The sequence below is a fragment of the Bubalus kerabau genome, chromosome 23 (assembly GCF_029407905.1).
Source record: "Bubalus kerabau isolate K-KA32 ecotype Philippines breed swamp buffalo chromosome 23, PCC_UOA_SB_1v2, whole genome shotgun sequence".
Taxonomy (NCBI): Eukaryota; Metazoa; Chordata; class Mammalia; order Artiodactyla; family Bovidae; genus Bubalus; species Bubalus kerabau.
The window spans coordinates 23,649,181-23,675,247 of NC_073646.1; the positions used below are offsets into that span (position 1 = coordinate 23,649,181).

General features: G+C 44.5%; 1 protein-coding gene and 1 pseudogene across 4 annotated transcripts in view; one reads left to right on the forward strand and one right to left on the reverse strand.

Moving 5' to 3' along the window:
* The window catches only part of ARHGAP17 (Rho GTPase activating protein 17), a 101,724-nt gene extending 82,837 nt beyond the window's left edge, over positions 1-18,887 (reverse strand). For all 4 annotated transcript variants that reach the window (XM_055562386.1, XM_055562383.1, XM_055562385.1 and 1 more), the window contains exon 1: positions 18,731-18,887. In XM_055562386.1, coding sequence (XP_055418361.1) covers positions 18,731-18,783 — 53 coding nt within the window. In that variant the 5' untranslated portion in view covers positions 18,784-18,887. The remainder of the gene's footprint in view (positions 1-18,730) is intronic.
* On the forward strand, positions 18,782-25,347 carry LOC129637644 (thyroid receptor-interacting protein 11-like; annotated as a pseudogene).
* Positions 25,348-26,067: the final 720 nt, after the last annotated feature.

Genomic DNA, 26,067 nt, shown 5'->3' on the forward strand with positions numbered 1-26,067 from the left:
CAAGTGGATTCTTTACTGCCTGAGACACCAAAGAAGCCCCAGTAGAGTTCTCTAAAATGATGGGTAAGAAAGCTTTATATGTTAAGGATATTAACCCTCTGTTGTGGCTGCTCTTGATTTTTTAGTTACTCATTCACCATAATTTTAATTATGATCTATGATAGACAGAATTTTAGTTATGTGGCTAAATCTAAAGGCTATCTTTTATTTTTCATTCTCTGCATTTGTAACGCAGAGCATGAAGTTCTTTTCATATTTCCTTCTATTCATTTCATGGTTTTATTTTTTACACGAAACTCTTAATCCATTTGGAATTTATCTTGGCATGGAGTGGCGAGGTGGGATCTCACCTGACTCTTTTCCCCAGTACTAACTTGCTGTCTCAGACTGTTTCCTTACTGTCTTATAGCGTCTCCTTATCACCTGCCAACTTCCTAAACACACCCGGGCTTGTTCTCTGGCGGACAACTGTGGAAACACAGAAGGGAGGCCGACACAGCCAAGGTCAGAGAGAGAGAGCTGGCCGGTGAGCGGCACAGTGAGGATCTCGCATTCACCTCCTACCATACCCCCACTGCCCTAGAGCAATGTCAGCTTCCTTATGCCCTCATCTATAAGTTTAAAAAACAACTAAATTAACAATCTGCCCAACAAGCTGATTTATATTAAGGGGCAGTAATTTGATGTGCTCATCAAATCTCATCAATTAGAGAACCAGATTTCTTCTTTTGGCAGGGGAGGGCTCTCAGAGAGACCTCGAGTGTGTATTTTGGAGACTGCAGAACAATAGACAGATGTGTGAGGGACCCATCTGTACATCAGGACCAGGTCACAGCCTGGAAACTGCAGCCCAGCATCTCTCTGATCACCAGTAGGCTTCCTGAGCTGCAGACCATATAGATGGGTTTCCTTTAATCCTGGGGTTCTTGTCCATAGGCTTGAAGATGTCTGGGAAGTCCATGAAATTATATACGAGTGTGTATTTGTGGAGATTTTTATTTCTGGGTAGAGGATTGTTAAAACATTCATCAAAATCTGTGGGTTAGCAAATCTGTTCCTAAACTATTCTAAGATTCAAAGACTACAATTAAGTCCATTGATCTGTGACCTATTGACCACTTGACAAGTTCTATGAACATATCGTCACATATGCTCCATTTAAACTCCTCTCATCAAAGGGAGAAGGCAATGGCACCCCGCTCCAGTACTCTTGCCTGGAAAATCCCATGGATGGAGGAAGCCTGCTACAGTTCATGGGGTCACTAAGAGTCGGACACGACTGAGCAACTTCACTTTCACGTTTCACTTTCATGCACTGGAGAAGGAAATGGCAACCCACTCCAGTGTTCTTGCCTGGAGAATCCCAGGGACGTGGGAGCCTGGTGGGCTGCCGTCTATGGGGTCGCACAGAGTCAGACACGACTGAAGAGACTTAGCAGCAGCAGCAGCAGCATCAAAGGGAACCCTTTTGCACTGTTAGTGGGAATGTAAACTGATACAGCCACTATGAAGAACAGAATGGAGATTTCTTTAAAAACTAGGAATAAAAAACTACCATATGACCCAGCCATCCCACCACTGGGCATATACTGAGAAAACCATAATTGAAAAGTCACATGTACCCTTATGTTCACTGCAGCACTATTTACAAGAGCCAGGACATGGAAGCAACCTAGATGTCTGTCAACAGATGAATGGATAAAGAAGTTGTGGCACATAAGTGCAATGGAATATTACTCTGCCATAAAAAAGAAAGAATTTGAATCAATTCTAGTGAGGTAGATGAAGCTAGAGCCTGTTATACAAACTGAAATAAGTTAGAAAGAGAAAAATATCAAATATTGATGCATATATATGGAATCTAGAAAAATCGTACCGATGAGTCTATATGCAGGGCAGGAATAGAGACGCAGATGTAGAGAACAGACTTATGGAGATAGTAGGGGCAGGAGAGGATGGGACAAATTAAGACAGTAGCATTGAAATATATACATTACCATATGTAAACCAGATAGCTAGTGGGATGTTGCTGTATAACACAGGGAGCTCAGCCTGGTGCTCTGAGACAACCTAGAGGGATGGGATGGGCTGGGGGCTGGGAGGGAGGTTCCAGAGGGAGAGAAACATGTATACCTATGACTGATTCATGCTGATGTATGGCAGAAACCAACACAACACTGTAAAGCAATTATCTTCCAATTAAAAGAAATAAGTTAAAAAATAAAACCTCCTCTATTTCTAACTTTCTCTTCCAAGTCCTTCCTTAGCCTAAGTGCATTGCAATTGCTTTCTCCATACAGGTGAACGTCTACAAGTTCAGCATTCTTCCCATAAGATCACCTGTCAATCTTATGACTAAGACAGAATAAAGGCTCATCATACATATTAAAAGGTGTGAGGCTAAAAGAAAAGAGCGGAAGGACTTCCCTGGTGGTCCAGTGATTAAGACTCCATGCTTCCAAGGCAGGGGGCAAAAGTTTGATCCTTGGTTGGGGAACTAAGATCCCACATGCCAAGTGGTGTGGCCAGAAAAGAGAGAGAAGGGTAGAGGGAAATGCTTGCTGATTTCCACTGGAAAGCATTCGGGTTAGGACATCTGCATTTTAGCAGGATTTAAGCATTCCTTTGGAGAAGGAAATGACAACCCACTCCAGCGTTCTTGCCTGGAGAATCCCAGGGACGGGGGAGCCTGGTGGGCTGCTGTCTATGGGGTCACACAGAGTCGGACACGACTGAAGTGACTTAGCAGCAGCATTCCTTATCATGTTTCTGGAATGCCCATTAGAGGTGCAATCACATGCCCTTTATACAATATTGCTATAAACAATTATACAGCTAAACATTATTTTGGGGAGTCTAACTAATTAAATAAGGAAAGAAAAATAAATCATTAAAATAATACCAAAAGAAACAGAAACAAACACAGATAATATTGTATATACAGAAAAGTCAAAGAAGTAACAAAATTATCAACTGTAGCTAGAGAAGCTGTAAAGTATATGCAAACATCAGCATGACCCATGCTTACCAATTACACTAATTAGGCACTATTGTCAACAAGAACTATTGCAACAAAATATTTAGGAAGCACAGAAAAGCTCTGGGTCCATAAAGAGATGCGTCATGCTCACGCTGTAAAGATATCAATTCTCCCCAGGTCTAGTTCACAGGTTTCCTAGACCACAATTCCTGGGTTTTAGGTATTTCTGTCTCCTCAGGACCTAGCCCATAGCAGGCACCCAATAAATATTGTTTGGATAAGTGAGGGAGCTCCATATCAATCAAAATCCTAAATGAATTTTTCTAGGAACTAGAAAAGTGATACCAAAATTCATTTTTAGACAGAAACAGGAAAGAATACCTGAAAAAGAAGAGCTCATGGACACCATATGTACCAGATTCAAAACGTGCTACCAATCAACAGTAAAACTGGTGTGCACATACATACAGGCACACTAAAGCCACAAATTAGTGGAAGAGAAAGCACAGTCAAAAAAGTAGATCTATGAATTATATGTTTTAAAAAAAGAGAGAAGCATTATAAAACACTGGAAAAGCCACGTATCATGGTGTTACCTATTTCTGTAAGTAACATCTAACTGTACACCTCTTCCCTTCACCTCACACATCATACTGTTAAATGTGTTTTCAAGTCAATCGCCAGTGCCCTTGTCTTAGCTCTGGCCACAACCACTTCCCTCAGTCTATTCCAGAGCTTCCTAGCTAGCCTCCTTTCACATTCTCCTCTTTCCCTTCTGCCACCTGCTGCCAGAATTGTCTTCCTAAAGAAAACTGACTTAATTTTTTCAACCTTCTGCATGTCAGGGCTCCCCAGATCCACTGCAATGGTCTCCAAAGCTGGAACAGAAGTCTTTCTAATGATGGTCTTCCGCAGAGGAGAACAAAAGCCAGTCAACACTACCTGACTTCAAAAAGTTGGGTGTTAGTGGTCATGGGTGATCATGTGTTTGAGTTCGGCCATATTGGGGTTGTTTGGGAATTATGATTAATCCTAGCATGTCCAGAAATGCAAAAGCAGTGAGAGTACTGAAAAGGTTATAAGAGAGGACAAACAAGTATGATGGAAAGTAAAGAAACTAAAAGCTGCACTGTGGAAATCATGCCTCAGTAGACTTTCCATGTGCAGCACAACCGTCTATTCAGCAATAGATGGTCATTCATTCAAATAAAGTGAAGAAAACTGAGTATACTGGTTTTAAGGCCTCTTAAACTTTGAAGAACCCATTTACTTCTTCTCCTACTGGATCGAAATGCATCTAGGGACTTATGAACTGAAATACCACAGTCATTCTGGACTTGAGATCATATGGATCTATACACAACCTTTCATTAGCTAATTTGAAAATAAGAGCTGGGTGGAGTTTTACCACTGTTCAAGAGTCAGATATAGTTGTCTTTTTTCAATTTATAGACCAAAAAAATATTAAATAAAGAATATACTTTTCATTCCAATCCCAAAGAAAGGCAATGCCAAAGAATGCTCAAACTACCGCACAATTGCACTCATCTCAAATGCTAGTAAAGTAATGCTCAAAATTCTCCAAGCCAGGCTTCAGCAATACATAAACCGTGAACTTCCTGATCTGCAAGCTGGTTTTAGAAAAGGCAGAGGAACCAGAGATCAAATTGCCAACATCTGCTGGATCATGGAAAAAGCAAGAGAGTTCCAGAAAAACATCTATTTCTGCTTTATTGACTATGCCAAAGCCTTTTACTGTGTGGATCACAGTAAACTGTGGAAAATTATGAAAGAGATGGGAATACCAGACCACCTGGCCTGCCTCTTGAGAAATCTGTATGCAGGTCAGGCAGCAACAGTTAGAACTGGACATGGAACAACAGACTGGTTCCAAATAGGAAAAGGAGTACGTCAAGGCTGTATATTGTCATCCTGTTTATTTAACTTATATGCAGAGTACATCATGAGAAATGCTGGGCTGGAAGAAACACAAGCTGGAATCAAGATTGCCGGGAGAAATCTCAATAACCTCAGATATGCAGATGATACCACCCTTATGGCAGAAAGTGAAGAGGAACTCAAAAGCCTCTTGATGAAAGTGAAAGTGGAGAGTGAAAAAGTTGGCTTAAAGCTCAACATTCAGAAAATGAAGATCATGGCATCCGGTCCCATCACTTCATGGGAAACAGATGGGGAAACAGTGGAAACAGTGTCAGATTTTATTTTTCTGGGCTCCAAAATCACAGATGCAGATGGTGACTGCAGCCATGAAATTAAAAGACGCTTACTCCTTGGAAGGAAAGCTATGACCAACCTAAATAGCATATTCAAAAGCAGAGACATTACTTTGCCAACAAAGGTCCGTCTAGTCAAGGCTATGGTTTTTCCTGTGGTCATGTATGGATGTGAGAGTTGGACTGTGAAGAAGGCTGAGCGCCAAAGAATTGATGCTTTTGAACTGTGGTGTTGGAGAAGACTCTTGAGAGTCCCTTGGACTGCAAGGAGATCCAACCAGTCCATACTGAAGGAGATCAGCCCTGGGATTTCTTTGGAAGGAATGATGCTAAAGCTGAAACTCCAGTACTTTGGCCACCTCATGCGAAGAGTTGACTCATTGGAAAAGACTCTGATGCTGGGAGGGACTGGGGGCAGGAGGAGAAGGGGATGACAGAGGATGAGATGGCTGGATGGCATCCCTGACTCGATGGACGTGAGTTTGAGTGAACTCCGGGAGTTGGTGATGGACAGGGAGCCTGGCGTGCTGCGATTCATGGGGTTGCAAAGAGTTGGACACGACTGAGCGAATGATCTGATCTTATGTGATACTTTTCAGGGCTTTAGGTTTTCCACTATGAATTTTTCTTCTCTCTTGGAATTCTTAATCACCTGTCATCTCTTCCTGCCTGTTTCCAACACTGCTAAAGTATCTCATGTCAGAAAAGCTTCATTGAGCCCCCAGCACATTTCAGAGACCACAAGCCTGAGCCCCTGCCCCATCTAGCCTAGCACTCACCACAGCTAGTGAAGCAGAAATACTCTGGTATATTTTCCCAAGGTATAGCTGGGCATGGGTTCAAGTGGCCACTTCAGGCAATGCATCTGAAAGTATCCAATGACCATGTGAAATCCAAGCTGGTAGATGTGTAAATGTTCATGCTGACAGATAACAGGTAGTTGCCTACAAGAATTTCCATGTAGTTCTGAACATTTATATATTTAAATATTTGTATTTATTTCAGCTTTTGTTTAGTCTACAATTTATGATTTAAACTCTAGGAGGCAAAAACTTGGCTAACCCATGTGGAAGAACACTGAGAAACCATAGAAGAAATGCTGATGAAACATTAAAAGAGAGATCAAATTGACTTCTAGATTAGACTATTGATAAGGAAGATACCTAAAAACGAATTGAGGGAAAGGAGAGGAAGAGAAACATCTTAAGACTAATTAAAAGGAAGAGGCCTATGCAAATAACAAGCTGTGAAATATCAAGACACAGGAAGCAAATCTTACAACTCAGAGCGCTGAGGTGAACTGAATATGTTTTCATCTGCTACAAACAGGCTCTATCTATTTAAAATCAAGATATGGCATTAATATTTACTTACTAACACCTAAAATCCACTAGAACAGATACATTTGGCTGTATTTGAATTATCTGTTTGTGTGTCTGTCTTCCCACTCAAGTTCCTAGGCATCGGTTACCCTAGGCCCTAGCATTTGACAGGTTCTCAATATACGTTGGATATTCCCAGGTGGCAAAGTGGTAAAGAATCCATCTTCCACTGCAGCAGACACAAGTTCAATCCCTGGGACGGCAAGATCATCTGGAGGAGGACATGGCAACCCACTCTAGTATTCTTGCCTGGACAATCCTACAGACAGAGGAGCCCGGCAGGCTTCAGTCCATAGAGTCGCAGAGCTGGACACGACTGAAGTAACTTAGCACACATACAAAATACACGTTGGTTGAGCTGAATTGGTAACTGAACAGTGAAACTGACAACTGAACATTAATTCCATGGCAATTAAATACACAAATGACATACAGAAAACTTGAACGTACAAGGAAACACAAATATAGCGACAATGGTCATTTCAACTTTGGTGGAAAAAATTAAAATAAGTAGTAAATTTAAAAAAAGACAACATCTGGACTTCCCTAGTGATCCAGTGGTTAGCAGTCCACCTGCCAATGCAGGGGACACGGCTTTGATCCCTGGGCTGGGAAAATTCCACATGCCAAGGAGCAACTAAGCCAATGTGCCACAACTACGGAAGCCCGTGCACCTAAAGCCTGTGCTCTGCGATTAAAGAAGCCACGACAATGAGAAGCCCACAGACCTCAATGAAGAGTAGCTCCTACTCACCACAACTAGAGAAAGCCCGCACACAGCAACAAAGACCCAGCACAACCAAAAATAACTACTTGTCTAGGGCTACGAGGGTGATGATGAGACATGGCACTCATCATGTCTTGCACGGTGATGTGCATTGCTGGGGGACATACTTGCTGTAAATGTCCTGCAAAGGAAACGACCATGCTGTCATGTTAGCAGGCGATTTGCAGCACACGCCTGCCTGCTCAGTCACTCAGCTATGTGCAACTCTTGCGATCCCATGGAGTGCAGCCCACCAGGCTCCTCTGTCCATGGGATTTCCCAGGCAAGAATACTGGAGTGGGTTCCCATGCCCTTCTCTAGGGGATCTTCCTGACCCAGGGATCGAACCTGCATTTACTGCTTGACAAGTGGATTCTTTACCACTGAACCACCAGGGAACCCCCAATTTGCAGTACAGTGACCACAAAAATACTGATTTCCTACAAATGTATGGATTCAAAACTCCAGAAAATTCATCAGGAAAAAAATAATAATAATTTAGAGGGGAACGGCTAAGATCATTAAAACAGCGACAGGCCACGTCAAAAGTAAGAGGAGAGCTAGATGTTTCTCAGAAGGGACAAGGATCGGCTCAAGCCAGCAGAGCCAGCTGGAAGGACACTGTGGGTCCAGGTGGAAAAAAAAAAAAAAACAAAAACGAAAGCCTGAACTAAGGTCATTGGAAGAATGGTCATCAAGGGGCAGAGACCAAGTCAAAAGATACTCAGGAGGCAGAACTGCCAGATGGTGGTGACAGCCTGGATATGAACAAGGCGGGGTTGGAGGGGGAGGGTGGGCCTGACAGGCGACTGAGTAGGTGTGGTGGCATTCCACTCACTAGGGCAAGAGTCAGCAAGCTCTTCAGTAAAGGGAACAGATGGTAAACGGCATAGGCTCTGTGGGCCAGACGATCACCGCTAAAACTACTTAGCTCTGCTGCATCAGCGCATGGCTATTTCTTTTTTTTTTTTTTTTTTACAAAGCAGGTGGTGGGCAGGATTTGGCTTGCAGGCCCATGTTTGTCGACCTGGAGACTAGGGAATCCAAGGAAAGGAGATCAATCTGGGGATGAAGTTCATGAGTTCAATGTTAGCAGGATACTTAAAGTGGAGATGTTCAGTCTAGGGACAAAGAGATGCTAGGGCCAGACACAAGATTGAGAGTCGTCAGTCGAGTGGTGGCAGTGATGGGGCTGAGATCACCCGGGGGAAACGGCCTCAGAAGAGAGGGGTGAAGGGCGCTTCCCTGTCCCAATCCAGGGCAGGCGGGCAATGTCACCTCAGCTCACTATGGCCATGAAAAAGACAGAGGCATTATAACCTGCCGCTGCTGCTGCTAAGTCGCTTCAGTCGTGTCTGACTCTGTGCGACCCCATAGACGGCAGCCCACCAGGCTCCCCCGTCCCTGGGATTCTCCAGGCAAGAACACTGGAGTGGGTTGCCATTTGCTTCTCCAATGCATGAAAGAGAAAAGTGAAAGTGAAGTCGCTCAGTCATGCCCGACTCCTAGCGACCCCATGGACTGTAGCCCACCAGGCTCCCCCATCCCTGGGATTCTCCAGGCAAGAACACTGGAGTGGGTTGCCATTTCCTTCTCCAATGCATGAAAGAGAAAAGTGAAAGTGAAGTCGCTCAGTCATGCCCGACTCCTAGCGACCCCATGGACTGTAGCCCACCAGGCTCCCCCATCCCTGGGATTCTCCAGGCAAGAACACTGGAGTGGGTTGCCATTTCCTTCTCCGATGCATAAAAGAGAAAAGTGAAAGTGAAGTCGCTCAGTCATGCCCGACTCCTAGCGACCCCATGGACTGTAGCCCACCAGGCTCCTCCGTCCATGGGATTCTCCAGGCGAGAGTACTGGAGTGGGGCGCCATTGCCTTCTCCGACCTCCCTTAATTCCTTTATCCTAAAAAGAGGCTCCTATTTTAACACAGGGCTTTCCTTCCCCTTTCCAAGGTTGATGACTTCCAAGATTGAGTTTCAATGTCATAGATGAAAAAGAAAACTTACCACTGGCTGGAAAATAAGGCAATTCTAAAATAAAATGCCTAAACAATAATGTTTCATTTTTATTATGAATTTTATACTCAAAACATCTATCACATGTGTGTTAAGTATAATGAATGATGACAGAACAAATGTTTGGTCCCCCATCTTAAGAGAAAGCAAATTAAGTTCATTATCAAAACACTACTGTCCAACGTTCATACCATAAGAGTTAGTCTCTAAAACCAGAGGTCAAAGCAGGCAGCCTAAGACCAGAGAAAGCCTGAAGTTATATTTTCTTGGGCCTACACTAATTTTTTCTTTTTGGTTGTGAGCATTTAAACACCAAGAAATTGACTTCTGGAATATAAATATTATTTAAAAAGGGGAGATGTGACTACGATGTATGCACATTTCACCGCGACAAGTGCTGGAGCTGAGAGCAGATATCCCTTTTTTTTAAGATTCTTTTTTTGATATGGACCATTTTTAAAGTCTTTATTGAATCTGTCACAATATTGCCTCAGTTTCATGTTTTGGTTTTTTGAATGCCAGGCATGTGGGTTCTTAGCTCTCCGACCAGGGATCAAACCTGCAGCCCCCTGCACTGGAAGGCCAAGCAAGTCTTAACCACTGGACTGCCAGGGAGGTCCCAACTGTCCCCTTTAAACATGCCTCACTAGGTTCATAGTCCTCACCATGCCCTATGCCTTACACCTGTCTACCACTTCACTTATTAATTTTGCTTGCCTGGCATTTGAGTTTGTGACTCCCTCCTTACAGAGTATTAATTGTGGTTCCCAACTTTTTGGAAAATAGGAGACATTATGTAAAGCAAAATTTCAGACTCTCTCACCAGGAACATTACAGGTCCACAATCCCTTATCCATCACTCTAAAATTAAAAAAAAAAACAAAAAAAAAAACTTTTTTTTTTTGCAACTCATTTGACAACATAACTTGACCTAAGCTAACACAAAGCTATTTATAATCTTAAGGATTCCATTTAGCATTAAATACATTCACATATTTTGCTATAGAAATATTAACATGTATGATTATGGGCGACTGCCCCAGACAGTACTGGAGATATTATATTTAATAATAACCACATATGTGCACTTTTCTTTAAAATCTGAAAAATTCTGAATTCTGAAGCCCATCTGACCCCAGAGGTTTTGGATAAAGGACTGTGGGCCTATTATACTTTTGGTATCTACATTTAAGAACACATACACAAACACAAAGCAGATGGGAGTGCAATAATAATATTTTTACATGGATTTATACTTGATTAATTATAATGGCATTTATCTATATGTGAGAAACAGAAATAGAACAATATGCAAAACCATCCACAGTCTGAGAAGAACGCATGGCGCACAGGCTGACTCCAGGACCCTATGCCAGAGTGCAGGACCCTACACCTGACCCTGGTGAGGCCGGCCATGTACACCCTGGGAATCACAGGCACAAAGTGAAAGTCAAGGTCGCTCACTAGTGTCTGACTCTCTGCGACCCCATGGACTACACAGTCCATGGAATTCTCCAGGCCAGAATACTGGAGTGAGTAGCCTTTCCCTTCTCCAGGGGATCTTCCCAACCCAGGGATCAAACCCAGGTCTCCTGCATTGCAGGTGGATTCTTTACCAGCTGAGCCACAAGCGAAGCTCAAGAATACTGGAGCGGGTAGCATATCCATTCTCCGGAGGATCTTCTCGACCCAGGAATCAAACTGGGGTCTCCTGCATTACATATGCTATATGATATGTGAAAACGATGCTATGTGACCACATCCTTTGGGGTTTTTTTTTCCCCCCTCTTGGTGAATAATGGGTTTTCACTCACGTATAAATACCCTGTTTGCTATTCTAGGATTTCACAATATGAAAAGTACATCATAAGGCCACAGAAGATCAGATTCAGAAGAAGCTGCAAAGGTACCAGATTCCTTGCCACCCATGCTCTAAGCAGAGGCTGGATGGAATCCACTCCGATTGGAGCAGAGCACAGCTGCCTCCTCTGTCTCAGAATTACTGTTCAGAGAAATTCCATGTGAGTAAAATGAGGCAGCAGAGAAGGGGGTGCATCCTCAGTCGCTTCAGCTGTGTCTGACTCTTTGAGACCCCGTGGACTATAGCCCAGCAGGCTTTCCTGTTGGGAGATTCTCCAGGCAATCCCAAGGGCATTGCCATGCCCTCCTCCAGGGGATCTTGCCAACCCAGGGTTCAAACCCAAGTCTCCCATGTCTCCTGCACTTGCAGGTGGATTCTTTACCAGCAGGGCCACCTGGAAAGCCCAGAGCAGGTGAGGGATGTAGGATGTGATGCTGACAAGAACAAGGGCTGTACCGTGGACGAGACAAGATGGAGTCTGCGTGGCTCCAGAGAGCTATTCCGGGTGTATGGATAGAGGGGTATTGCTGACTCACCTTGAGAGTTTAGCGCTGCCCACCTGGGCGGGGGAGAAGGTCAGCAGACATCTGTGACCTTCAGGAAGGGTCGGCAAAGACTATATTGGGGTGACCAAAAAGTTCATTCAGATTTTTCCGTGATATCTTCAGGAAAAACCAGAACGAACTTTTTGGCCAACCCAATAACAGACTAAAACAAGCCAGGTAGGGACTGGGCTGAACAGGAGCTCAGCTCCTGCCTCCTGTACTCAGGAGGGGTGGCAGGCACTGCCAGGTCTTCTGAGATTTTACAAGCTGCTGGAAATCCAGGTTTTCATATGAAAACTTCTCATTTTTAAATAGGAGCCAATGAAGACTCCAGTATTCTTTGTCTGGAGAATCCCCATGGACAGAGGAGCCTGGCGGGCTACAGTCCATGGCCTCAAAAAGAGTAGGACAGGGCCGAGCGACTAAGCACAGCACAACAAAGACTCCGAGCTCCCAACACAGGAGGCCGGGGTTCGATCCCTGGTCGGGGAAACAGATCCCACATGCTGCAACTAAGATCCAGAGTGCCACAACTAAGACCCGGTGCAGCCAAATAAATAAATAAAATATATTTTAAAAAATAGATAAAAATATGAGCCAATGATTGTTAAAAAAAAAAAAAAAAAGTACTGAATAAGCCAAAGAGAACACATTGGTGCCTTGGTTTGGATAATTCACGTGTCCGGATCCTGGAGGGACTAGAACAGGCTTTGTCAGTCTCAGCAGTCTTGAATTTGGGATCAGATAAGTCTGGGCTGTGAGGCTCTCTCGTCAGGTGCCTTGTAGCATATGTAGCAGCCTCCCAGGACTCCACCTACCCCTCCCCCAACCAAGTCAGGACAATCAAAAAAAGGTCTCCAGACATCGCCAAATGTCCCCCAGGGGGTAAAACGACACCTGGTAAGAGCCACTAAACCAGAGCAATATCCAGCTCTCAGCCTCAAGGATTTTAACAAAAGCATCACTCACGACTCATACAGGTTTCTTACCTAAGAGTTCCCACATGAAGTATGAATTTACAGCTGCTTTGGAACTAGAATCCAGAGTTTAAATCTGTCATTTACTAGCTTGATGACCTCTCTGAGTTCTGGCTTCCTTATCATTATATCAGGAACAAATCACCTCTTGGAGTTACTGAAAGAGGGCAACGGGATAATTTATGCAAAGCACTGAGCCCAGCAGCTTAATAAGCACCAAGGACATTTAATAGACATTAATCCTTCCCTGGTGAAAAGGCAGCCCAGATTGTGCAGTGGGAAGCACGTGGGATCCAGAGTCAGAAGCCCAGGACTCAAGTCATGCCTCAGCCTCTTAGTAGCTGTGTGAACCTGGCAAGTCATTTCCCTCTTTCTAAAATAGAAATGACCGTTGCCAGTAGCAACAACCAAGCCAGGTGGTTTGGTACTGTGCTGTGTGTTTAGTTGCTCAGTCGTGTCTGACTCTGTGACCCAACTGACTGTCGTCTGTCAGGCTCCTCTGTCCATGGCGATTCTCCAGGCAAGAATACTGGAGTGGGTTGCCATGCCCTCCTCCAGGGGATCTTCCTAACCCAGGGATCAAACCCAGGTCTCATGCATAGCAGGCGGATTCTTTATCATTTGAGCCACCAGGGAAGCCCTGGTTTGGTACAGCACTTGGTAAAGCAACTAGAGAGAAGCTGATGAATAATACTATCAAATCTTTTAAAGATTTCCATCCTGGTGGCTCGGCGTAAAGAATTCGCCTGCAGTGAGGGAGACCACCTGCAATGCAGGAGATGTGTGTTCTATTCCTGGGCCAGGAAGAACCTCTGGAGAAGGAAAACAGCAACCCACTACAGTTTCTTGCCTGGAAAAATCTCATGGACAGAGGAGCCTGGCAGGCTACAGTCCATGAGGTTGCAAGAGTCAGGTATGACTTAATGACTAAACCACACCTATAAAGAGAAGAATGAGCTCTTCAACAAATCCAAAGAACCGAGAATGTAATAATATCAGGGTATGTGTTAGCTGTTCAGTCATGTCCAACTCTTTGCGACCCCATGGACTGTAGCCCACGAGGCTCCTCTGTCCATGGATTCTCCAGGCAAGAATACTGAAATGGGTTGCCATTTCCTTCTCCAATAATATCAGGGTAAGGTACAGGAAAAATAAGAAAAATAATAATAGGGATCCTGAAGTCCCAGGTCCTTCTAGACAACAATTGCCAGCTGGTGACCCACAAGCCAAATCTGGCCAATGATGGATTCTGTGTGTCCCAGGATCACAGTGATCGTCTCATTTCCATTAAATACCACCTAAACTTTCAGTACTCTTGCCTGGAAAATCCCATGGACGGAGGAGCCTGGTAGGCTGCAGTCCATGGGGTCGCTAAGAGTCGGACATGACTGAGTGACTTCACTTTTACTTTTCACTTTCATGCACTGGAGAAGGAAATGGCAACCCACTCCAGTGTTCTTGCCTGGAGAATCCCAGGGACGGGGGAGCCTGGTGGGCTGCCGTCTATGGGGTCGCACAGAGTCAGACACAACTGAAGCGACTTAGCAGCAGCAAACTTTCATTTAAAATCCAGATTTCAGGCTTTTCTGGAAAGTTGCAAAGGTTGAGTCACTCTGGGTCCATATTCTCATGTGCCCTTTTTGGTGAGACCGTAGGAGGGGGGCAAGGAGGGGCACGTCCCCAACCCTTACCCGTCTTCAGTCACTCATTTATTTTACTCATCTGGCCCCTCCAGGTATTTGAGTTTGTAACCTTGGCTTATCTCAAAAGCTTTGAACCTCTAGGGAGTACTTCAGTCAAGGCAGGAACCCACACCCAAGGAGACACTCCCTCCCAGAGCCTCACCTAGGTCATAACTCTCCTGGTTAGTCCTTCAGATTCCTTTTCTCCTGGACACTCCAACCTCATAACTAAACCTTCCTCAAAGTCCTCATCCCGTGTACACTTTCCTCCTGGCAGGGCATCACCTCCTCCAAATCGCCACCTGTGTCCACTGGATTATGTGCACCAAGGATTTTCAAAGAACAAAATGCCTGCTTCTTGCTGCTGCTGTGCTGGGCTGTGCTCAGTCATGTCCGACCCTTTGCGACCCTGTGGACTGTAGCCAGGCTCCTCTGTCCAGGGAATCAGACTACAAAAGACCTGACATGATGTTTCTTTTTTCCTAACCAGCAGTCCGGTTTCCCTTGGGGAGCCAGTGCTCCCCCACTCTCAGTCCCTAAGGTTTAGATGGGTGTTGACTCCACACCCATTTCCAGGGAGAAGCAGGGGACCCAGTCAGAAGCACTGAGTCAATTGTGGGCCTTTGGAGACAGTGACTGGGAGAAAAGGTTTTTCCGTCCTTCTGGGAATGGAACTGAGGATGATGGAAGGTGGGAGCGGGGAGGGGTCCTTCTGTGGATCCAGCTTGTCCGGAGAGTGAACCCCTGGATCCAGCCCAGCCTGAAGCCAGACTCCTTTTGGATATTTTTTGGTCACATATAAGCCAATTAATTCCCATCTTCTCTTGTGGCAGCTTGAAATGGGTTTTCATACTACCCCTAAGGGAGACCTCATTAACACAAAAGAAATCTCAAAGTGCTTGGAGATGAAAACAAAGCCAAAAGGCTTTGCCCAAGCTTTCTTCTGTTTTTTGTTACCTTCCCCCATCCAATAAGAACCAGCATTAGCCAGCCCTCTGAAAGCACGTATCTCAGGGTAACAATTATTTCTTTGCTTGCCTATCTCTTCCACAAATGCATTGAGCTCCTTCAGGGCAGAAACAGGGAGGCAGAAACAGACTCCAATACCTCACATACTCACACACAGTTTAGGCCTAACAATTGTTGAATAGATGAATCAACAAAAGGCAAGGGGCACAAAAGAACCATCCTCATTGTCTCCTTTGGGACACCCACCTCAGGAGACCACCTCATTTGAACCACCTTCTGAAACAGACTCATCCACCCATTGCAAACAAATTGCATCATGAGAACTCACTCTTTCCAGCCATTACTAATTCTCCCACATGTCGGTCCCATGGAACCTCAGAGTGGGGTTACTCACAAGGTCCTCATTCTGCAAAGAGAATACTTCATCGCAAGACACCACCTAGAACCACAAACCGGCAGTACACACTGTGGGCAAGTCATTCACACATACAACTTCACTCATTAGTGACTGTGTGTGTGGTAGCCTTTGTGTTGACCCCAATACATCCAAAAGCCTGGTTCTGGTATCCACCAACTATCTGCTTCTGCCCAATAACAATTTCAGGCTCTCTCCTGCCTCCTCCATCTTTCCTCCCTAGTCCTTTACAATTACTTAAGTAGGGAGATGGGGGAGAGACAAACATATATAGGAAATCAACAGCAGTAAAGCAACAGGTTCCCCAGTAGAAACAGTTTTGATTTGAGGTGCATAATTTCCACAGCCTTAATACTACTGTATAGCTGCAGCCTACACTGCATCAAGCAATAAAGATTTTCAAACAGAGTCAAAGGTCAGAGCCAGAATTACAGTCTTAGGGTGAGTCACATCACTCCATTCATTCTGTCCGGTTCTCGTTTTCCCATACCACTTGAACAGTCTAGTGAGAACTGGATTTACATTCATTTGACAATGTTTATTGAGGATCTGCCAAGTGATAGGAACCACAGAAGATCCTGGGAATCAAAGAAGAAAGAGTAAACATTCTTAAATGTTTAGCGCGATGAAGAATGCGGGCAAGTAAAGAAGCAATTACATTATGGAAAAACAGGTGCTGTATGGGGTTAGCAAAGAGCCAAGGAGGGACATCCAAACTTTGTCTCAGAGAAGGCCTTTTAGAGGCAGAGACCTTTCCAAGGAGACCTGAGGAACAAGTGGGAGGTGACCCAGGGCAGGTGTGGTAAAAGAGACTTCTTTCTGATAGTTCCAAGTACAGGCTAATATGTAAGAAAAGTATCAGATCAGATCAGATCAAATCAGTCGCTCAGTCGTGTCCGACTCTTATAGCCTCCACTGAAAACTGAAAGTAGGCAAGAGGCTAGAATTTAAAAGTATAAAAAGAGAAGCTGCGACAGAGGAAGCAGGGGCCAAAGACACCCTGAACAGTTTCCCTGAACCAGCTTTGCAGCTTTTAAAGCCTCAGAACTTTGTTTAAAAAAAAAAACAAAAAAAAACACTTGCCTGATACAATGTATAAACAGGCCAAAATGACTCTGACAAATGCATCTTGACACTCACTAAATATTGATTCTCTGATGCATGTTCCTGAGAACACTAAGAGGGGTAGAAAATTCACAGAATTATCTTGTAACTCATTCCCAGATTCTTGACTGAAACATGAGCCATCACCAATACTCTCTCCTGGTAGATTAGCCAAGAAGAATTCACCTGGGATGCAGGAGACTGCCTGCAATGCAGGAGACATGGGTTTGAATCCTGGGTCAGGAAGATTCCCCCAGAGAAGGAAATGGCACCCCACTCCAGTACTCTTGCCTGGAAAATCCCATGGACGGAGAAGCGTGGTAGGCTACAGTCCATGGGGTTGCAAAGAGTCGGACATGACTGAGCCACTTCACTTTCCAGTATTCTGGCCTGGGAAATCCCATGGACAGAGGAGCCTGGCAGGCTACAGTCCATGGTCGCAAATCCGACAGGACATAGAGACTCAACCACCACCACCACAATACTTTGTCAACCTTCCTCTCCACGTTATTTCTATCATTTCCCCACAAATAACAGAAAATAAGGCACATCTAGGCTTTAGCCTAGACAGGAATGAACTCTGGAAAAAGGATAAACGCACCCCAAGCTAACAGGGTGGGGTACCAAAAAGACCTAAACAACAAAACTAAGCAAAAAGTTGAGGGAAACGAAACAGTAAAGAGCACATTTAGAAAACTCAGGAGGAAGTAAAAGTATTTTCATACACACACACACAAAAAAGAAGTGTCCCACGTGCTTTGGCCAAACCAAACTCCCCCTTCGACTCAACTGCTGAAAAAAAAGAAGCCAACGCGGTGAAAAAAAAATTCCCGCATTCATCTCTCTTTCCAGAATAAACAGCAAAATCGCTACCATACAGCTAACTTGCCCTGGATAGACCTTGAAAATTCTGCCCCAGGTAACATAGCACATGACGGTCATCTTCAGAAGCTCTCAAGACCACAGACCAGTCCTGTCCCAATGGCCGGATCCTCTACTAACCCCGTTCTCTCCTGTCATTTCAGAATCAGGGCTTGTCAAGCAGTCAAGGAATCCCAAAGAAGCAGGGAGCAGGAGCTGCTTCCAAACCCAAAGTGAGAAAGACTTTTAAAAATGATACTTATTTTTAAACTGGCGCTAGGCGTTTCCAGAATCCTTTTCTCCTAATTTTTTTCCCCCAAGCTTTTTTAAATGTCAAGCTGTACAGTTCATATTCGCCTCTGGTCTAGAGACAGCACCACCTTGTAACTCCCTCAAAGGGCGTTCTGAAACTCACTAGGCAGATCCGCTGGGCTTATGACCCTTGCTTCTTGACTGCTCGCCCTCCCCGCCATCCCCGCCCCCAGGCACTTGCAAGTGAGGTTTTGCAGCAGGGGGCCACACGGAAAGGCTGGGAATGCCGCCCCCAAGCCCGGCAGCCTCGGACACACCACTGATCGGAGTTGTAGCCCCAGGCGGCGGTCCGGGGCTGCCCGATCCCGGGGTAGGGAAGGACGAGGGGCAGTTCCAGTCCCAGGAGGGCGATGCTCCGCGGGGCAGTGGGGACCCCGAGGGGTAGGAGCGGGAGGCGCTGCCCGCCCGGCCGGCCGGTCTCCGGGGGCCAGGCGGCGGCCCAGAGCGGGCCTCCAGGCCGCGGCGTGGCGCAGACCCCGACCCTGGGCCCCGCCGGCCTCGGGCGGAGCCTCAGCCTGGCCCGCAGCGGCCGGGCGCGCGGAAGAAGCCGGCCCGCCCCCCTCCCCCCGCCGACCTCGACCCCCGGCCCGCGCGACCCCCGGCGGCCCGGCGCGGCGCACTCGCCTCCCCACGGTCTGGTTGGCCAGCTGCTTCATGCGGTTGAACTGCTTCTTCATGGTGGCGGCGGCGGCGGCGGCCCGCGGGGCTCGGGCCGGGCAGGACGGGGGACGGCCTGGCGGCTCCTACATCGCTTCCCGGCCGAGGCGCGGCGGCGGCACTGCTCCCCAGGCCCGCGGCCCCGCCCTCGCCGCGTCACTTCCAGCGGCGCCGCCCGCCGGCTCGGCCGGGTCGGGGCGGGCGAGGAGCTCCAGGCCCCGGGCGGCTCGCGGCCAGGCCTCCGCCGCCCGCCCGCCCGGGGGCCATGTGGTCCCCCCGCCGCCAGGAGATTCCCTGGGCCCGGCCACGCGCGGCCACCCGGCGCCCGGCGGTCCACCCGGACCTCGGCGTGCTTGTGCTTCCGCTCAGCGATCGCCTGCTCGGGTGATATTAATATTTAACTCACTTCCCAGACTAGATCGCAAACACGCGGTGGGCAAAGCAGACACAAAGAGTGGAGACCCCAAGAACCGCCAAAAATTCACCCTCGGGACTAGACCCCCGGACAGGGCTCTCGGAGGTGGGGGACGGGGTGCGCAAAGTGGAAGGGGAAAGCAGCTTTGGGACGGTGGAAACGGTCCAAGTCTTTATCAGGGCCGTGCTTATGCGCAGGTGTAGACGTTTGTCAAAATACAGCAACCTGGACTCTTAAGACGGACGCGTGTCCCATGTACATGTTCCCTCGGTTTTTTTTTTAAGAAAAAAAAAAAATAGTTGCGTGAAACAAGCTGCAGGACTGTGTGTATGTGAGATGCCACTTAGTAAAAAAGTCAGAGGCAATTAAATATATTTTATTCCCATTTGAATACTATTACTGTAGTGCCGCTTCTCTTTTATTGATTTAAATCTACCTTGAATGTCACTCCATATCATAAAGAAGAGAAAAAGAGAAAGAGACAAGGTGTGCTTTCTATGCGGATGTTGGCAATTTGATCTCTGGTTCCTCTGCCTTTTCTAAAACCAGCTTGAACATCAGGAAGTTCAAGGTTCACATATTGCTGAAGCCTGGCTTGGAGAATTTTGAGCATTACTTTACTAGCATGTGAGATGAATGCAATTGTGCGGTAGTTTGAGCATTCTTTGGCATTGCCTTTCTTTGGGATTGGAATGAAAACTGACCTTTTCCAGTCCTGTGGCCACTGCTGAGTTTTCCAAATTTGCTGGCATACTGAGTGCAGCACTTTCACAGCATCATCTTTCAGGATTTGGAATAGCTCAACTGGAATTCTATCAACTACACTAGCTTTGTTCATAGTGATGCTTTCTAAGGCCCACTTGACTTCACATTCCAGGATGTCTGGCTCTAGGTCAGTGATCATACCATCGTGATTATCTGGGTTGTGAAGATCTTTTTTCTACAGTTCTTCTGTGTATTCTTGCCACCTCTTCTTAATATCTTCTGCTTCTGTTAGGTCCATACCATTTCTATCCTTTGTCAAGCCCATCTTTGCATGAAATGTTCCCTTGGTATCTCTAATTTTCTTGAAGAGATCTCTAGTCTTTCCCATTCTGTTGTTTTCCTCTATTTCTTTGCATTGATTGCTGAAGAAGGCTTTCTTATCTCTTCTTGCTATTCTTTGGAACTCTGCATTCAGGTGCTTATATCTTTCCTTTTCTCCTTTGCTTTTCGCTTCTCTTCTTTTCACAGCTATTTGCGAAGAGTTGACTCATTGGAAAAGACTATGATGCTGGGAGGGATTGGGGGCAGGAGGAGAAGGGGACGACAGAGGATGAGATGGCTGGGTGGCATCACTGACTCGATGGACGTGAATCTGGGTGAACTCTGGGAGTTGGTGATGGACAGGGAGGCCTGGTGTGCTGCGATTCATGGGGTCGCAAAGAGTCGGACATGACTGAGCGACTGAACTGAACTGAACTGAACAGAAGTATGAAGCCTCAGAGCTTCAGCTGAAGCAGCAAATTACTAGCTACAGACATCAGTTACGCCAGAAAGACATAGAAATCAGACTTCTGACAGCAAGACAGGTCGCAATGAAGGATCAGTGGCTAAAGCTGCAGTCAGTCACCCACTCAGTAAATCTTCAGGATAGCTTTCAGCCCTCAACTCCTGCACCCTCTTCACTGGGTTATGATGTCTATCAGCGTGCTTTAGCTTTCCAGAATGATGATATGGACTTCACTGATCTAATTTGGTCACAACAAGAAATAAATAGATTGTCAAATGAAGTTTTAAGACTTGAGGCTGATGTCAGCCATTGGAGACATTTTGCTCAAACTTCTACAGCACGTGGAGCAGATAGTTTTAATCTAAAGGAAATCTATAAACTGCAAAATACTATCAAGGAACTTGAACAGAATCGAAATAAGGAAATTGATGACCATCAACTTGAAATGGCAGTACTGCAGGAAATTCATCAGCAGAAACTGGCAGAAATAAGTGGCAGGCATCGAAAACAATTAAAGGATTACGAGGAGATGATTCATGATATGCAAAAAGCTATTCAAGTCCTAGCCACTGAAAAAGTAGCATCTACCAAGAAAATCAAAGGACTTGAGATTAGAGTAAAATACCTTAAAAAAAAATTATCTTCCGTAGAAAAGGAAATGGATGCTTTAGTTAGAGAACAAGACCAGATAAATGAAACGAATAAAAGATTTAAAAAAGGTGAGTTGAAGCCTTCTACTAAGAAGCATAGTGATGCTGTGACAGAAAAGGAAATAGTTCTTCCACAGAGAACATCCCTGGAAGAAGCATCCAGACAACAACAGCCATTGTCTGATGCTGAAAATGAAATGATGAGATTAAGTAGCTTGAAGCAGAATAAAAATCTCATTGAAGAGAACCTGAAGCTTCAAAAACGAGCCCAAGTTTTAGAAAAAGAGAATTCATTATTAAATAGAGAAAAGGAACTTCAACTATCACTTGTCATACTGAGCAATGAATATGAACCCATTAAAAGCTCAACTATAGGACACACGAACTTGGATTCAGAAGTACATCATTTAAGATATGACTTGGAAATCAAAGAAGGAAAACTCAATGAGAGCACTGCTGAAAAGAAATTACTGATCCCTGAGTTAGGAGAGCTGGACAGGCAGAAACAAAAAATGACAATGTGTGTGGTTTTGATGAAAGATCAGAAATTTAAAAAAAAATGAAGGAGACAGCATGATCAGTAAACTAAAACAAGATCTAGAATGTGAAAAAAAAGAGCGTTCGTCAACTTGAAGATGATAAAATGAACATTACTAAAGAGTTGGATGGGCAAAAAGAAAAGTTAATTCATTAAAAAACGCAAAAAGGACAGAAGCAGAATTGTGTCAGGCGGAACAGAGGCTACTGGAAGAAAGGAGGAAGTCTGAGCAAGCTATTAAAGAACCGTCAAGTACAGAGAACCCAGACAGCTCTGCCTAATAGCTGGAGTGTGAGGGTTTGGTTAAACTCGGTCAAGAGAAATACTGTTGAGCAGATGATTGCTGACCACAAAGAAACCAAAGAAATTTTGTCTAGTTTAGAAGAGCAGAAGCAGTTGAAACAACATAAGGGAGAAAGACTTTTTTTTTTATTGAAAAACTTCAAGGAGGTTCACAGCTTCAGGAGGAGTTAAATCAGTATGCTCAAGCCTTAAGAAAAATGGAAAATTTGCAGCAAACCATAGTGGAAAAAGCCAAAAGTCTTGCATCCATGAGAGAAGAAAATAATCATCTGAAAGAAGAATTGGAACAACTGAGGGAAGAACACAGTCAAACCGCAACAATGATTAACCCTAAAACTGTTCCAGAAATAGAATCTGAGGACTCTCCATGGAGCACAGTTGAAGATAATCTTGAAATTAAATCTCATCAAAAGAAATAGAAAGATCTCAGGTACTAATGCGAGCAAATGAATATTAAAAACAATCAGCTCTTTTCCGCCCAAGGGGAGGAAATCAGGAATTTGCAAAATGCAACAGAACAAATCAAAACCCAGTTGCCTGAAGAATCCCAGTACATGCCGGTAGAATGCTGTGACATTTTTCAAGTAACAGAAGTTCAGAATCTTCACATAGAAAACGGAAGTGAAAAGCATGACTGATCTAAAGCCGAAACTGAAAGGTTATTACAAGAAATAACAAAAATTAGAGATTAAACTTCTAACTGAAAAGTATACTCTTTTAACTGAACAGATTGATCAGCTGTCCCATGGTGAGAATGGTAAGCTAACTTAGCTCATCTGGCAAAAAGCTTTGGAGATACTGTTTCTTTGTATGAAAGTATCTTCAGCTTCTTCCAGTGGCCAAGGTAATGAAGAGATTCATCAATTAATGTTAGCTGTTTTAGATGAGAAAACTAGGGAAAATAATCATCCTTACAAGAGAAAATTTCAGGATAGATGTAATTGTTGCCAAAGAAGCTGACCTCCTGAAACTCAAAGATGCCACCACAGAACTCTCCACCGGATTTCTCTAACATATCCTGAACATATCCAAACATATCCTGAAATATGTTTAGAGAATATTTGTTTAGAGAAACGATCAGGATATGTTTAGAGAAACAATCCAGAATTCATCCCACATGGTTTGAGAAAAAGACATTGAAATTGATGCTTTGACTCAGAAGTGTCAGACTTTACTGGCAACAGTGCAGACGTCCAGCAATGGTGGTAGGTGAGAGTCGTTCATATGGATCCATTTGAGGAGCTTCTATGGGAACATGATAAATTGAGACAGCAGGTGAAGATGCTAGAAGAATGGAAAGAGCACATGATGGCCGTGGTACAGAATATGCAGCGTGGGTCCACCAGTCTTCAGAAAGAACTTCAACAATTTCAGGCACCGGTTTCAGTTGACAAGGTTAATAATTCTAAACTACAGATGAACTGTACTGACCTGATCAAAATGACGAAAGGGATAAAATCCAACTCAAAAACTTGGAGCAGCAGGTAGCAGAAATTAATCTCAGCCTAGAGCAGCTTTGCAGAAGCAGGGCCAAAGGCCTTCTCTTTGGAGTGTCTGACCTGATTTTACCACAGCCTTCTGAAGAACCACTTAGCTCCACGTCAGCAGCCTCTCTTAAGGCAGTTAAAGCTGATGAATTGAGTGACTCTTCCAAAATGCTCAAAGAAGAGATTGGAGAGTTAAGAAAATTAATGGAGGAAAAAGATGCAACCATTAGAACCCTCCAGGAAGATAATCAGAGATTGTCCAATTCCATCGCAGATGGTTCAGAACTAGAAAGAAAGCAGCATGAACAAGTGGATTCAGAAATGAAGCATCTACAGGAGAAACAAGATGACTTACAAAACTTAAGGAAAAGGAGCTTTTAATCCAAGCAAAAAGTGATGAATTACTTTGTTTAAGTGCAAATTTCACTAATAAAGTGAGTGAAAACGACCTTTTGAAGCAGGCAGTAATCAACCTGAAGGAGATAGCAGTCAGCGTTGAATCAGAGATGTGTCAACTAGAAGAGGAAAAGGAAAAAATAGTAGAAACATCTAGGGAAAAGGAAACAGAAAATCAAGCATTCCAAGAGACAAATATGCAGCTGTCTATGATGTGGAGAGAGAAAAAATTGGAATACTTTACAATGGAGGAGAAGGCACTTGCTTTTGAGCATCTGTTAAAAGAAACAGAACAAGGCAAAACGGGAAATAAGTCATTTTTTAAATGTAGTGACATCAATGCAAGAAAAGACACGTTTCGACAGGAGAGAAATGAAGCCATACTGGTACTAAAACAGAAATAAATGGAAAACCATGCCCTCCAGACAGAGGTTCAACATTGACACAGCAAAGATCTATGCTTAAAGCAGGAGCAGGAGAGAGTGCATGATGGGCTGTCGAAGCAGAAGTGTCTCATAACTGCGAGGCTTTGGCTGCAGAAGACAGAGCGGCTAAACAAGAATGAAAGTCACCGCATTGGAGGAAAAGTTCCTTCTGTCTTCTAATGCAATGGAAAGTGCAAATCAACAAGCCAGTTTGCAGATAGAGTCATTGAACGAACAAGTGAATATCATCCCAACGCAGAGAGATGACACTTTGAGACAGCTTTCTGTGTCGTGAGAACAAGTAAAGGAGGATGCTCAAGCACTAGCTAACCTGAAAGTGGTAGCCGCAGAATGGATGGCGAAGGTAGATAAACCTAGAAGGAAAATTAACATCGGCACAAGGACATCAGGAGAAAGTGAATGCTGCCTGGAATCTAAAGGAAGAACAAGTTAAAGATCTGAAAAAGACAAAATGAGGTCCAACAGGAAGTGCTGGGTGAGGTACAGAAGAAATTGATGAAGTTACTAAGTAATGCAGAAGAAGTTGACAAGAGCCTCGTGAGAAACCTCTTCATAGGGTATTTTCAAACACCAAAAACAACATCACGAAGTGTTGCAGATAATGCGTAACACTCTGGGTATCACAAAGGAAGAAATAGATGTGATTGTGAATGAAGAGCAAGGCAGTGGTACCCTATGGATGACTGGCTGACTTGGAACAAAAAGTGTCCCCAACACACCTCTGAGACCAAATCAGCAATCAAGGACGAAGAATTCTTTCTCGGAAATCTGTTAAATTTCTAGAAACACAATCTCATCTCACTCTTCTGCCACTCAAACCAGTCTTTGGGTTCACCAGGAAAGAAAAAACCACCTAAAAATGTACCACCAAGTCTTAAAACTATCTCAGAATCTACACCCCCAAAACCAGATGTGAATCAACATTCACAGCTATCTCTGGGACTAACCCACCCAGACCTAAAAGCTCTGAGTCTGGGCATCTTCTTTTTAAATGCTGTTACTGATGTTTTGCCTACATACCCACCTTTGGTGCTGACACCTGGCAAGAGGGCTGGAGATGTGTCGAAAGACTTTTCAAAGCCATAGATGATTCTTCAGAGACGAGAAACTAAGCCACTTTAAAAAACCAAAGTCACTGTGTTCGTGTGCCTTACCAGAGCGTGACTTTTCAGAGTCACTTTGTTTAATAAAAATATCAATACTTTAAAAAAAAAGTGTATATTTTAAGGACTTCAAAGATAATTACTTTTTATGAGACTTCAACAGTAGTTACTTTTTATGAGAAAGGGCATGAGTGGGATTGAAGGCTGTGGCCAAGGGATGCTTCAAATAGTGTTTGTTATACTTTCACTTTTTTATAAGAAGCAGATACTTATGTAGACTTTGGGAAATTAAAATATTACCTTTTGTTAACGTTCAAAATGGGGCTTCCCATGTGGCGCTAGTGGTAAAGAGTCTGCCTGCCAATGCAGGAGACCCGAGAGGCACAGTTTCAATCCCTGGGTTGGGAAGATCTCCTGGAGGAGGAAATGGCAACGCACTCCAGTATTCTTGCCTGGGAAATCCCATGGACAGAG